Source organism: Dromiciops gliroides, chromosome 5 (assembly GCF_019393635.1).
Source record: "Dromiciops gliroides isolate mDroGli1 chromosome 5, mDroGli1.pri, whole genome shotgun sequence".
NCBI classification, from domain to species: Eukaryota; Metazoa; Chordata; class Mammalia; order Microbiotheria; family Microbiotheriidae; genus Dromiciops; species Dromiciops gliroides.
In genome coordinates, this window is record NC_057865.1 from 254,958,511 (window position 1) to 254,974,670 (window position 16,160).

General features: G+C 34.1%; 1 protein-coding gene across 1 annotated transcript in view; it reads left to right on the forward strand.

Annotated features, from left to right (window-relative positions):
- Window positions 1-16,160, forward strand: part of PTPRQ (protein tyrosine phosphatase receptor type Q) — a 287,252-nt gene that overhangs the window by 231,095 nt on the left and 39,997 nt on the right. Inside the window, 2 exon segments of the mRNA XM_043967695.1 lie at window positions 10,606-10,632; window positions 11,326-11,407. Of these exon segments, the coding sequence (XP_043823630.1) occupies window positions 10,606-10,632; window positions 11,326-11,407 (109 nt within the window).

Consider the following 16,160-nt stretch of genomic DNA (forward strand, 5'->3'; position numbering starts at 1 on the left):
TTACAGAGATTAGCATTCCAAAATTTTATTAATACATTTTCCTTTTAAATCAACCAATGATCAAATTTCCTATTAGTATAGTTCCAATGTTTTATGAAAATAAGTTTTCCACTAAGAATCTGCAGTTATTAAAGGAAAATGGTTGATGCTATTGAGCTAGAGATTTAAGTGATCACATCACAAATAAAATATCCATTACCAACTAGTACTCTCAGAGGTGACCTCTCTGCATTCCAGGCTAACAAGTGGCCAAATCCTATTTCGTTGATTGACTCTCCCAAATGTCTTTCTTCTTCAACATATGAGAAAATTTTTTTAAAACCCACCTTTTTCTTCTTGTAATAAGTACTTCAGAGGAAATCTCACTGCTTTTGTAGCCTACTACTCAATACTCCTTCCTAAAATGAGTGACAGATGCCTTGACCGCTTTTAGCCTCTGATGTTCTGCAAAGATTCAGATCTCTTAGCTCACGAGTTCTAAAATGAAAAGTTTGGTTTCTCTGGTCCTTTATAACCATTTATATACAAATCATGAAGGGCACCATAGCAAAGTAGATAAAGAGCCAGCCTTGGAATCAGGAAGATCTGGGTTGAAGCCATGCCTGTATCATATACCAACTGTGTAACCATGTGTAAGTCACTTGACTTTTCAGTGTTCCAGGCAACTTGCTAAACCTATAAATTACAGAGGAGTTGCCAAATAGGACTTGGAAATAGCAAAGGAGAAATTTGGACAGATAGAATGTTGGACTTAGAGTCAGGAAGACCTAGCTTCAAATCCTGCTTATTCCACTTACTAGCTGTGTGACAATGAACAAATCATTAAACTTTTGGCTTTCTTGAGTTTCTCTTTCTTTATAAAATGAAAGGATTGGGTTAAATGGCCTATGAAGGTTTTTTTTCCCTTTCTAGACCCATAGTTTTATGATCTGTATTAGTAGATGGATTTTTGATACTGTGTATACCTCCCAACAAGTCTAGACCAAAAAAGAAATCATAATAAGTTGAATTGGAAGCGATTTTTTTAAAATGAGGAATCTAGGATAAGATGATCTTCCTAGTTTTTGTTTTTTCCACTCTAGATTGCTCTCCATACAAGTCAACTCCAGGAAAGGTGATTCATTTCTGACCTCAACCAGAGAAAAAGAGTCTTAAAATGCTGTCTGCCACCCTGGTTGATGGTTCAAGCTATATACACTTCTTTTCTGGCTGTAACATGTCATCAATCCCATCTTCATTAAAGTCCTAGCTGAGCACCTTCATGTCCACCTCTTCACCTTCATCATTATCACATCCAGTAGGTGAACCAGGGCTGTCAACAGAGGCATCATTCTGTCCATCAACTGGTGTATCAGCTTTTGCTCCATTGTCCCTGGAGATGCCTTCATTTGTGTCTGAGGTTTTAAATTGAAATTGTATGGCTCAGCAAGCAAATTATCTGTTGGGGTTTTGGAGATAGTCATGCCAATGGGGGAGGAGCACAGTGAAATGGGAGATTTTCTGCCCTTGTTGCCCTGGAAATCTGAACTCGGCCTCTTGACATCTCTGAGAATAACTTTCCTGCCTTTTGCCCTCCTCCAGGAAGGTTTGCTTTGTCTCTTCTTGCTGCTGTTTCTGACAGTTCTTCTGCTCACTGCAGCCAACACTTTGGCTGACAAGGGACTTAGCTATCACTTATTTAGTGGTTCATTTTCTGACTCTAATAAGAAAGGGTACATTACCTTGCCCTTGCCATACAGGGTGTTCATGGTCAAATATGCAGAACTAGCCATCAAGATAAAAATTGATTGAATTAAGTCTAATAATTGGACAGGGCATGTTAGGTCTACAGAAGGACATTTTTAAAGAGACTTGTGAGGAAATCCCAACCTTCATACATAGTGGAAAGGGAAATAAGTCAAGAAAAAGAAAGAAATGATAGTTCAAAATATTGATTTAGATGGTGCACTATGATTCTAAAAGTAGGAACACCAATTTAAGTACTACCTTAAGTGGTACAATAAAGAGACCCCATTGTGGAGTTAGAAGACCTGAATCCAAAAGCTGACTCTGCTACATGCTACTTGTCCAACATTGGCTATGTCCCTTTAATTTTTGAGTTTCTTTATTTGTAAAGAGAGGAGATCGAACTAGATAATTCCTAAAGTCTCCCCAAACTCTAAAGCCTGTGATCCCATAAAAAATTTTCAGTGGCTTGGCAGAGAGGCAACTCATATTCTGGTTTTGTTTGTTGTTGTTTTTTTTCCAAAAATTGGGAGGAAATACCTAATAGTTTTGTTTTCTTCTCACCAAAATAGTTTTTTTTTAAATGTAAATCTGCTATTTAATTTAATTCCACAAAGTAAGCAAGGTTAGTAATTTTGTCAGGGTTTTTCGTGTGTGTTCTTAAATGTAACATAATTGGTTAAATACACATTTCTCTTCCCCCCTCCCCAAATCATTGGTAATGCTGGATTAAGCTTCCTGTCTATGGATTATCTGTGGCTTTCTATTTGGGCTAAATTTTAATTCCCTATAGATTTCAACTGACTGACCTTGAGAGTAAGCTGAGTCTGTGCGACAATATGGTCTTCAATCACCACTGCCAACATAAATAAATGGTTTCTTTCTGGATCTATCAGGAGTAATCTGAGTGGAATTTAGGTTTTTGATAGACTTTTTTAAAAAAGCGGAGACATGAAATAATACCCTCTCTCAAAAAGGGGGGCAGGGAGAGGAGCAGTGCCCTGGGATTTAAGGCAGCTCAGAACTTAGTAGTTTAAAGTGCTACCTCCATATTGGAAAATGGTAAAATCATATTATAATATAGAAATTTCTCTCATTATTAATTGTCTGATTATCCTTAAAGCATGAGCTGCACTATTCCAAATGAATCAATGAAACAAGGATACTGTCACAAGAGATTATTTTTTTTCACTTTTCCCACATGAAACCTTTATTAGATGCCTACTGTGTACGTTGTATTCCGAGAAACAGTTTTAAAAAATAAGTCCATCCCTCAGTGAGGAGATAAAAATATCTGCCCTTGCAAAACAGCACTGTTAATCTCTATGTAAATTGATCTCAGTTGCAGGTTATTATGCCTGTCCAACCAGACAATTGTCCCTACAAGAAACATAATCACCTCATCAATGCTTAATCATCGCTTGTGTCCTCAGGTGACTTTCCCAACTCCATAAACCTTTTCCCATTTCTCCTGAATGCTAATATATGGTATCCAAAGTAGCCTCCTTATTCATCAAACAAATCAATTTCTCAAACCACCAAGAAGTATAAAGGCTTCAGAGCACATCTGACCCCTTATACTATTTTCATAATGTAAGCTTGAGAATCAAGCTAATTATCTGGGTAATTTGAACGGAACCCTTACTTTCATTTGAATATGCAGACAACTTATGCAAATAGCACTCCTTTGACTGGAATCAGGCTAGATAATTGTATCATTTCTGAAATTTGCCTATAGACCTGAAATAAATTGAAAAACAAAGAGACTATCTGAAGTAATGTGATTGTAGTGGAAATATCTCTGGCTCTGGCATCAGAGGAGTTCAGTCCAAATTCTATGTCTTATGATGGATGTCTCTGTGATTTTGTCCCATCATTTAACACTCCTGGGGCCTCAGTTTTCCTATTCTGTAGATCTGAGAGGGCTGGACAAGATAAGCCCTGAAGTTCCTTTCACCTCTACTTATATGATCCTAAGAAATTAAAATGATTAGAGTTTAAAATAACTTCTTTCCTCTTTTATCTTGACTGACAAATTAGGTAAACCCCCAAAAGTGAAAGAAATATTAGAATTGATTTAATTAAAGATAATGAAATATGGGGGACCTAAGTTTTTTTTTTCCTTTTTTTGATAATTGGTACCTTGGTAGCCAAGGAGAGGTGTTTAGTCATTTTCAGTTGTATCTGTCTTTTTGTGACCCCATTTGGAGTTTTTTGGGAAAGATACTAGAGTAGTTTGATATTTCCTTCTCTGGCTCATTTTACAGATAAAGAAACTGAGTCAAGCAGAGTTAAGTGACTTATCCAGGGTAGCACAGCTAGTAAGTGTCTGAGGCCAGATTTGAACTCATAAAGATGAGTCTTTCTAACTCCAGGCCTGAAACTCTATCCATTGCACCATCTAGCTGCCCCTAGAATTGGAGAGTGTCACAATTTGAGATCTTAACTTTCTATTTTTGTTTTAGATCTCCAACTGCATAGAAACTCCCAAGTCATTGGATTTCATTTTACTTTCCATTGAACCATATGGTACTACAGATGACATGGAATTATCAATAATACTCATTCTTGTATGGGTCCATGATCTCAGCAATCAGTCTGTACTTTCTCCACTGATATAGATTCTAAACCCTCAGTGGCTCATTACTACATGTGATTTTTATTTATGTCTTTTCTAAAATCATCTTTAAAGGATACATATAATGTGCAGGAAGCCTTCATTAAGTTCTTTTCAAATATCATGTGTACCAGTATAGCTCTTGGGCTAGTCATGGAAAAGCATAAGATTTAAAGCTGAAACGGACCTTAGATCCTTAGATATCATCTGGTCTAAACTCTTCACCTCATAGATGAGGAAACTGGAGTCAAAGGGGTTGAAGTGACTTGCTATGGACATATGTCACCATGGAAACAGAAAGGGGTTGAGAGATATTCTTTTCTTTTTTTGTTAATTGTTAATGTCTCATGGATCTCTCTCTCCTCCCCTCAAAATCATTATCTATTATCTTATCATACTTAACTTAATTTGTCCTCAAATAGTCACAAGCTGATGCTTGAAGACTTTCCATCATGGTGAACATGTTTCTATATTATGAGAAATTTTCATAATCAAATGTTATTAGAATACTTTACCAGACTTAATCAATTAAATAATATTGTTCACAGCTATGAATTTTGGACTTTCTAAGAATTCTCAGTTGCTTGTTGATTTTCCAATGGGAACTTCTCCATTCAATTTTTTAAGGTTTTGTATGGGGGAGGGTAGTGAGGGTCAAGTGACTTGCCCAAGGTCACATAGCTAGTAAGTGTCAAGAATCTGAGGATGGATTTGAACTCAGGTCTTTGTGAATCCAGGGCTGACACTTTATCCACTATTCACCTAGCTGCCCCTCCATTCAATTTTTATACTACATCTTGGTTCCCTTTTTATGTTTGCTGGTCTCCTCAGAATAATTATAATAAAATTCAGACAGGATATTAGAAATTTTGTTTGGGATCTCAGGCAGAAGACTAGAATGGGGAATCTGGAATTTGATGGCTGAATTTGATGTTACTCTTTCTGCAGTATGCCCAACTCAAGTTAATATAACCAGCAAGTTTGCTATCCAATTGAGTGTAACATAGCGTACTGTTTCAGAATGGAATCAAGATTAATAGTTTTATAAATGAGAAATAATTTCATCCATGAAGAGCTAAACTTTTATAGATCTTTGTTGTGTTTTTTAATTCTTGAGAGCAATTGTGCTCATAGGTTTCTGAACTCTACAGGGTAAAGTAGCAGAATTTAAATGAAGTCATACCGTTAACCCCCTCATTTTACAAATTAAGAAAATGAGTCTCAGAGATATTTAAATGACTTGACCCAGGGTCATACAAAGCTAGTGCGTATAAGATCTAGGACTAAAACCTAGGTGTCCTGACTCCAGATGCAGTGCTCTTTCTTCTATACTACATTACTTATGACATTATAGGACTTCGCGAAGTAAAACAACACAACAGAAACAATGATTACTATAAAATATTGCTTAGATTTGTATGCTGTCCTATAGTATTTATAACACCTTCGTACATATATATACATGTATAAATAAATATATATGTAAAATCTCATTCAATACTTATTTTTAAAACCCTTTGAAAATGGTAATGTATTCATATTTGTAAAGAGAATGTGTGGCATTGAGGATAGAAAGTTTTTTTTATTTGATAGTTGAGGTAATAGGGAGTCACTGAAGATTATTGAATGGAAGAATGACCTGTTTGGATTTCTGCTTTAGGATTATCAGTTTGCCAGGTGTGTTAAAATGAATTGGAAAGGTAAGGGATGAGGTAGAGAAGAAAAACAAAGAAGAAACAAGTATACCAGTTGAGGCTAGACATGTTACAAGAAGTTTGGTGGAAGTAGAAACAAGAAGACAACAACTAATTGGATATTGGGGTGAGGATGGTTCTGAGGTCATAGATCTGTTTAACTAGAAAGATGATGCTATTCTTGACACAAAGGAAGAAGTCTAGAGGAGTAGTAGGTTTTAGGGGAACAATAATGAGTGCTTTTATGGACATGTTGACTTTCAAGATAATATATTTTTATAATGACCTCAATTTCATTATCAATTATGAATTTTTTTCTTTATGCACTCTCTTCAGCCCTTAGATGTATGCAAAAGAAAAGAAGTAAGGGACTTTAAGACAAATTGTTGAAAATGATATACATCTAAGATATTCTGGGAGAAGCAACTAATATATACATTCTGGGTCCCTGCTTTGTTTTTATAGATGGATGGCATTCCTGAGTTTGAGAGAAAAACATGGTTGAGATTATTGTAATTATTCTTTTTCCATGTTTGTAGTTATGGCACAAATATTCTGGAGTAGTAGTATGATAACAGGTATGTTATTATTTGGAAATTACTGGAAAAATATATGGAATTCTTTATAAAATTTATCAAAGCCTTATAGCTTTACATCATATTAATTAATTAATTCTTCAGGTATTGATCCCAGAGGGTAGAAGTAGGAGCAATAGGTAAAAATACAAAGAGATGGATTTCAGCCAGATGTAAGGAAAACTCCCCCTTTAAGATTATCTTCAGTAGACTCTGTATCATATATGTATCTATTTCTTTACAAGTTCTCTCTTCCCATCAGAATGTAAGCATCTTGAGGACAGAGAGTGCTTTTACCTTTCGTTGTATTCCCAACACTTGGCACAATACCTGGTAGGGACTACATGCTTAATACATGTTTGTTGATTCATTCATAGCAATTAGGTATGTATCAAAAATGAAATGAGTTACTTCGAGAGATAAGAAGTTACCCATCATCAGTCACCTTCAAGTAGAGGCTGAATGATCTTGTGTCAGATGGGATACTTTGTAGGGATTAGGAAGAGATGACTTCTGGAGGTCCTTCCAATTGCAATTCTATATGCCTATGATTTCATCACAATGCCTTGGACATAGAAAGTAGTAAATAGCAGTATTTGTGACTTTAAATATCATTGATAGAATTAGTATTTGACTTCCTAATTGAATAAGAAACATTTAATTCTCCTGACATTGAACAACATGGTATGTGGAGATTTTAGTGGTATGCTTTATAGCCCATTTTTGGGGTGCTACCTGAATGACCTTGGGTTGGTCACAGTGCCTAACCTAAAATGGGGCCCTAGAACATGCAATATTTTGAAGTCATCTAGCTCAACCCTGTAATTTTACAGATAAAAAACCTGAGATTCAAAGAAGTAAACTAATTTGCCCAATGTCCCACAGATAGTAATGCTAGAAATGAGATTTGAGCTTACATCTTCTGACATCAAATCAGGCATGGTTTCCACTATATTATGTTGCCTCTCAAAATTTAGGAAGTTCTTCAAGGTATAATCAAACCAGTAGCCTAAGGTTGAACACTAGCATTCTAGTTCAAAAATCCTGTTTTGATTCTTAATTGTGGTGGAGAGATTTTTTTCTGGGTTCTCAAAAGCTATACTTGTGTAGCACAAGATCTGGTAGGTGGTTCCAAGACAAAAAGTATTGACTTCTGCCCATCTGTTAGCCTTTACTCTAAATGACTGGTCAGGCTATCTCCCTTCTGCTCATCTTTCATGACAACTATGAGATACACATTAATGGTTGCATCCGGGCAGAAATGTGTTACTATAGATGACACATGTGCCTGAATTCCTCTTCATTATAATGGAAAGAATGATGAGGATCAGAAATAAAGTATAATTAAAGAGAACTCATATGGCATGCCAGAACTCAACTCTGTTGGTAGAAACATAACACATTAAAGTAGACTACATGTAGGTTACTGTGATAGAGACAAATGTGAGATAAATGAGCACAGTTCATTGAATCTCTTAAGGAATTATAAATAGAAAAAGATAAATTCACATGGAGGATACTGTGAATTTTTTAAGGAAGTTTTTGCTTGGCCCCAGGTCAACAGTTCTGAAATTTGATGCTGCTAATTTGACCACAAGTCCTGCCAAGAAGCAACCTCTAGAATTCAATTTGGTTTAGTCTTCATGCTAAATCACCACCTTCTTTTGTCATTCAGACTGTTGACAACAGTATAGTTTTAGTAATTTTCTCTTTTAGGTTTATATTATGGATTGGACCAAAATTATTCTATCATTTTACATAAGCTTCTGAAAAAGCTAGAGTTCCCAATGGGCACCAATTCCTTCCAGTCATTGTATCTTGTCTTCTGCCTCTGATTATATTTTATTCTACTAGAAAGTCTGGTCTTTCATTTCACCCCCTTCCCCTCCCCAGTTAGTCTATTTATATCTTGCATGTTCACAAACTATTTGGGTAAATATTAGGAAGTTCCCAAATTAAATTTGGCACATATTTAATAGTGATTTTATTAACATCAGCAAAGTCCTAAAAGTGATTAGATAGTTAAGGAATGTTGATTAGTCCATGAACATTTGTGTATCACAGGAAGAATCTGTTCAATGAAGTACATTTTCTAAATAGTGTCTTTAAAGAATTCACCAAAGCGAAAAAGTAAAGGAAATCAAGGAAATGCCTACTAAAGTCACTTTAGAAAGTTCTTAGTACAAAGAACAACAAGATCTAGCTATGACAATTTAAGGTAATCACATCCTTCAAAAGAAATGAAGAAGAAAATCTGCTTTTGTGAGTAATTTTAAGTACTTCACCATGCTTTCCCTTTCTCTGTTTTTCTTCCACCTCCCATATGTGAACCTTTCCATAGCTAGTCTTTCCAAGATACTAGGTTGTAAGGAATGTAATACCTATAAACAAAAGCCGATTTCTTATGATTTTGTCAGGGAATATTCTTTGTATTAATTACTCTGGAAACTTTCAAGAAAAAAAAAATTTTGGCCCTCCCCTAACCCTGCTCCAGTTAATAGAAAAAATCTATTCTCTCTTATCTGTTACTTTTTCTTGTTCTTCCTTGAGGGATCCTTATAGATTCCCATTGAATTGAATTTACTAATAAAGATTTTAAGCTTATCCAAAAATTTATATGATCTACTTCAACTCCCTCCACACACATGCTTTACCTAGGTCTTTTGGTCCCTTTCATTTTAACACCTCACCCTTATGCGTCCTTTCTTCATCATTCATTATGTCATGTTTGGCAATCTAGTTTTTCTTTTGTTTAAACATCTTAAAATTTATCTCCTCTTGAATCAAAGGAAACTTACCTCTATTAAGATCACTAAGAATCAGTCAAAATGCATAGATGCTCAAAATGGAAAATATAAAGAAACAGTTATATGTTTTCATTTATTTTTAATATATTTTTCAAATTCTGAATTCCAAATTGACTTTTTTCTTCTTGTTCCTCCCCCACACTTTGAGAAGACAGTCAATAGGATATCAATTTTACATGTGAAGTCATGTACAACCTATTTCCATGGTAGGAACATTGAAAACAAATTTTAAAAAGCAAGAAAAATTAAAGAAGGTAATAAAAGTATGCTTCAATCTGCACTCAGTTAATCATTTTTCTCTCTGAAGGTGGATAGCATTTTTCATCTTGGGTCCTTTGGAATTATCTTTAAAAATTGTATTGATGAGAGTAGCTAGGTGTCTCAGAGTTGATCATCATTACAATATTGCTGTTATGGAGTACAATGTTTTCCTGGTTCTGTTCACTTCATTTAGCATCAGTTTTTATAAGTCTTCCCAGGTTTTGCTGAAACCATCCTGTTTATCATTTCTCATAGCACGAAACAGTTATATGTTAATCTATTTTATTTCATTAGACTTTGGTTGTTATTTGCAGTGTTCAACACATTATGCATGATTAAATGTGTTAATGAGTGAAACATTGATGTATATGGTATAAATTCATATTTTATTTTACTATTTGTTATAATTTTTACTTTTTCAAGAATAAGTCTAAACTTTTTGACAGATATGATTTGGTGAGTTATCTCTTTGTGTGTGTGTGTGAATTTGTTGAACCAGTATATTATGTTCAATGTACAAATCAAATGATATTAAGGTATATGAAGGAATTTTCCTTGGAGATATTTGTTCTAGTACTTTCTTTCCTTGAGATTAAAGTAGGACATTTGAAAGCCTGCATTAACTCTTTTTGGCCACTAGATACTATAATATACTAAAACTATCACCTCTAGTATCCTGGAAAAAATTAATAAGTACCTAACAACCCCAGAGAGTAACTAGGAAATGAGAAATACACTAAATAAACATACTGAAAAAGAAATTAGTAAAAGGAATCACATTAGAGAATTTAAGGCACAATAATCTACTTTTTCAATAGCTGTCAACATTTGGGATCCTTTATGTATTTCCAGTTTGCATCTAGAACTCTGTCAAGATGCATCATTTTATCTAATGTACAATACATTTAACACAATCTCTGTTACAGGTTACTTAGTTATAGAAAATCCATCAAGTAAGTTGATTCAAGATTTTTTTTTAATGTTGACTATAGATTAACTGGCTTGATGAATCTTGATGTGTGGTTCCTCTTTGTATGTTTATTACAAAAACCTCCAAGCTGGATATAAATCATAAAAGCATGACTAATTGCATGGTAACTGGAGAAATGCTTTCTCTCTCTCTGGGGTGAAGTCTGCATGTCTGTGTTTTAGCTTGGGAAGTAATACAGGGCTATTTAAACTCCTTGGGGTTTAAAATCCATGTCATTATGAGAATGAGGTCACTGCAATATTTTATATCTTCTAAAACCTTGTAATGTATAAAATGTTTTCTGAGTGACAAAGAGGTATTATGTGCTTTAGAATTCAATGATAACTTTATGCACTTTCCCTGACTTAGAAAACTTGGATTGGAATGAATATTAAATTGGTAATCCCAAATCTCTTGCAAACAAACTCTCATTGACATTTGTTTTATACCATGAAAGCTAAGAAATTGGACCATCATTAAAGGAAAATGAAAGGATTGTTATTGGTGAAGAAGATCAAATGGCATTTAAAAGTCTGTGCTGCTTGAGATCTTTAGAAAAAATCGTAGTTTTTTAATGTCTATTTTCTTGAACTGTTGAACAGCATGTGCAGTCCATGGAATAAAGGGGGAAAAAAATCTAACATTCTTCCATGTTCTGTCTTTCTCTAAATTTGAGGCCAATAAGTAAGAAAGCCTTCCTGCAACACGTCGAAGAGCTCTGCACAAACAACAACCTTAAGTTTGAAGAAGAATTTTCGGTATGTTACTAGCAGTTGTCACAACATTGTGAGACCTCCAGTCGTTTCATGTGTCACATTTCATGTCCGTTTTAAACAGGCAAGGCCATGAAAGACTCTGGCCTTGATAATCAATACCCAATTACCAGGTTGATTGTTTAGATAGTAATGTTACACGGATTTGGTCAGTGCAGTCTTTAATGCAACCTGATTAGAACTGTTCACCTAGTGTGTCAGGAAAAAAATCATCTTCTTTGGACCTGCCTCCCCTAGCAGGAGAAGCTCCCTTCTCTTCTCAGTCCTTCTATCAAAAGCAAGGCTCCATATTTTGATTAATATGGTCACCCTCTTTGTGTGAGTTAGGTAGAGAGTTCAAAATTCTGAACTGAACTTTACATTTAATCCTTGGGTTGGGGTAGTGATTATTTAACCTAGAAGGCCTTGGTTATATCAGTGTGTATAGTTTGTAAGAATAGTGTAGGTATACTAGGAAAACAAAAATCTGAGATGATGTTTTCTCAGAAATGTAGGAATGTAGGATAAATTAGATTAATTCAGATTTGTATTGCGAAAGAATTGGTCTCCACCATTTTTGTCAGACTAACAAATTTATGACTATGTCCTTAGTTAGTGCTTAGTGCAAATAATGAACCCCTGAGGCCTGTGTAGTAAACACATTATTCAAATTTGTACTGCATATTTCCATTGCACTGGAACCAATGACCATATTTTAAATAATTATAACTCAAAATAGTGTGAATTCAATTTTGCATTTCAATTTTATATATTTTTATTTATAGGCTTACATAAAATTTGGGGATGGGGAGAAGAAAAAAGGAAGAAAATAGTGGAAAAACTTTTTAAAGATCACATGGAACTTTCCTTCATTCAGCAAACTATTAAGAATTCTTTATAAACATATATAGAACATGTGTGTATTTTTTTTAATATCCTTTGCTCTTAAACTGCTTTGTAAATGAGATTTTGTTCAAGTATATTTAGATGTCTGATCTGTTGGATATTTGGCCTTTTAAGTTACCTTTTCTAACATGCATTATCATTTTATATCACAGAAATAATTTTCTAATCCATTCCCCCAAAACTTCATTTTTGATTTATCAGCTGTTTGAACTTATAAAAATACGAACCAAAAAAAGTACTTATATAGACTAGATTATAATATTTCAGTCTCTCAGGGAATAATAACCAAAAAATGTGAGAAGATTAATGATGTTTCCTACAGCTTTTTGGTTATGCTAGTTAAGTAATATTGGTCTGGACTTAATAAAACCAATGGTACCATAAAATTCTCCTGAGTAGTAATGGAGGGAAGACTTTTGTTTAAAAGAGCAGAAGTATAATTTCACTAGAACAGGAGCGATTATAATTAAATTATGCATGACTGAGTAGATGAAAAAATTACCTAGCCATAAAATTTTACATTTTGTGTTTCATATTGGAGAGTTTATAGTTTTACTTTTTTTGAAGGACTATGGTTTCAAAACATCTATTTAGGGGATATCATTAATATGATGTACTTGCAAGTTTATTCTAAATTTTTAGCAATTACTTATTTTCCAAGTCTTAATTTTGTAGTGGAAACAAGTATAATATTGGCCCATTTTAAATGATCACATATTTGTTATTTTTTATAACTGAAGCCATACTTAAATTTTGTGGCACACAAAATCCGAATATATAGTGTATTATCTTAATTAGAGTATCTTAAAGCAGAATCACATTGTCTCCCTTATTAAAATAATATATTGGAAGACATTATAGTACCTAAAATGATAATATGGACAAGCAAAATTTTCTTGTAATAATAAAATATTTATTCAGTAATTTTATTTATTAAATATGATGTCATGATGTCATATCACATTAGGAGCTAAATTACACTTATGTAGCTAGGTACCAATTTCTGCAGAGAAATAAAAACAAATAAAGTGGCCCCATGTATTTGAATTCATACTATTTCAAACTATTATTAGTTAAAATATGGTACTGGTTCCAATGCAATGGAAATATGCAGTGCAAATTTGAATTATTTGACCACTCCACAGGACTCAGGGATTCATTATTTGAACTAATCAGGACATAGTCATAAATCTGTCAGTCTGACAAAAAATGTTGGAAAGCAATACCTTCTTAATACAAATTAATCTAATTTATTTCATATTTATAAATTTGCCACAAATCTAGAAGTGCAAGTTTTCTTTCTGGCTTCCTTTAAAAAGAATGGAATCATTAGACATCTTGGCATATGAATATTAAATTCATCTTAGATACTAATTTGATTTAATTGTATTTAACCAGCCTGATAAGCTGTTTGTTCAGAATTCAGGCCTACTTTCCACCTAAAAGAACAATTCAGGCAGGCAGGCAATCAACAAGCAGTTATTAAACCATTACTATGTGCCAGGTCTATCTCTGACCTTCAGTTTCTTCATCTAAAAGATGAACATAAGTATATTTGATGTGCTATTGTCTAGGTTATTGTGAAAATAATGTACTTTAATATATTAATTGATTTTTTGTTTCATTGACATTATTTATATCTCTACCAGTGCACATCTCAACCTCTCCACATACCTTTTCATCCATTTTTTCTAGTCTCTCCATAAAATCAACTCAAAGAAATCATTCAACTAGGTTTCCTTTATCTCTCTTGTTATTCAATTTTATTTTATTTTCAGTTCTATATTCTCTTTCTTCCTCCTTCCCCTCCTCCTGCTATTCAGAAGCAAGAAAAATAATCAACATTACATGTATATGTGTTTTTGTATATACATATATATGTATATGTGTGTTTGTATATACATACATATATATATATATATATATATAGTCATGAAAAAGAAATTCTCACATTAGCTATGTTGGAAGGAAGGAAGGAAGGAAGGAAGGAAGGAAGGGAGGGAGGGAGGGAGGGAGGGAGAGAGGGAGGGAGGGAGGGAAAGAGAGAAAAGAAAACATGTTTCATTCTGCACTCAGAATCCATCAGCTCACTATATAGAAGTTGATAGCATATTTCACCACGTCGCAAAAGAAAACACACACAAAACAGAACATGAGAAATAAAGAAAGTAAAAAAGTATGCTTCCATCTGCACTCAGAATTTATCAGTTCTCTTTCTGGCGATGGATAGCAGTTTTCATCATGGGTTCCTTTGGAATTGTCTTGGATCATTGTCTTGATCAGAGTAGGTAAGTAGATCTAATCTTATCATATCACCTAAGGAAGATCGCAGTTGATCATCCTTACAATATTGCTCTTACTGTCTAAGATGTTCTCCTGGTGCTATTCTCTTCACTTTACATCAATTCATGTAAGTTGTCCCAGATTTTTTTGAAACCATCCTGCTCATCATTTCTTATAGCACAATAATGTTCCGTCACAATCATAGGCCACAACTTGTTCAGCCTTTCCCCAATTTGTTGAGCATCCCTTCAACTTCCAGATCTTTGATATTACAAAAAAATGACTATAAATATTTTTGTGCATGTGGGTACTTTAACTATTTCAATATACCTATGCTGCTCTTTTATTATTAATCTGTTGTTTCTCATTTTCAATGCATGTCCAGTTCACCCCCTTTTCTGATAATGCATGCCCTCAATAATGCCATTTTTCCACTCATTTCATACAAGTCATCATTGGCAGTATGTTAGAGCCAACTTATGACATACATCTTTCCATTGCCATATGGATCACCTTCAATTTTGAGAGATTTTGGTGTTCTGAGGTCCTTAATTATATTGCCACCATCCTTGTGGGTGCCCTCCCCACTTCCCTTTTCTTTTGTCCTGGTCCCTACTTTTGGGATGGCCGGGTCACATTGAGACCACATGACTGATCACACATCTTGTATAAAATGGGAGTCACCAGCTCTGTTCCTTCTGGTGAGATAGGGGACCTCCAGTCCTTACCATCAGTGAGTTGTTACTAAATCCCAAGGTTTTCTAGTTCTTGCAATCTGTCCTTCCTATGTCCTTTGGACCTTTGTACACTACCATCTGACTCACTGGTACAACCAGTTAACACAAGTGTATTTAACCAGCCCTGGTATAGTTGTACCTTTAGGACTTAATGGCATTTCTGTTTCCCCTGAAACTGAACTTTCTTTATATGTTGTCTCCCCTAATTCTCCTCACATTTTTGTTTTTATATCTGTATCACCATGCTTTTAACATGTGGTAAATACTCAACTGATTTTTTATTCATTCACTGAGATTTAAAGAGATGGGCTAGTGTAGCAGAAAGTAGTTTGGGAAATTTCCCAAGTGTGATGAAGCCTGTTCATTGATCATCTATAGCCCTTGTCTGAATTATATTTATAATGGACTAATTCAAAAGTTTAAATAGTCATACATGTCATAGTCTGGAAAACATGCATTTAAAAAATTTATCTCATTTTAAAATTAGAGACAGAACAATCTCTTTGATTATGAGAATAAAAGAAATAAAACAGTACTCAAAGTTTTAAGTTTAAGATGTGCTTGGTATTATAATGTCTTCAAGTTCAAGGCATTGTTGAAAGAATTCTTACCAGAATTCTAATTAATTAATTAGAAATTATAATCAATTAATATGTAAATGGAACTACAACCTTATTAGAGTGGGTTTATTCCATATTCTAGTACTGCGACTTACTACCAATGTGACTTATGACATAATCTTTCTGGTCCAAAATTCATTAAAAGATGACCACAAAGGACTAATACTCTGTGACCCTTTTCTTCAGCCAATCAAAACATCTCCTTGTCTTATC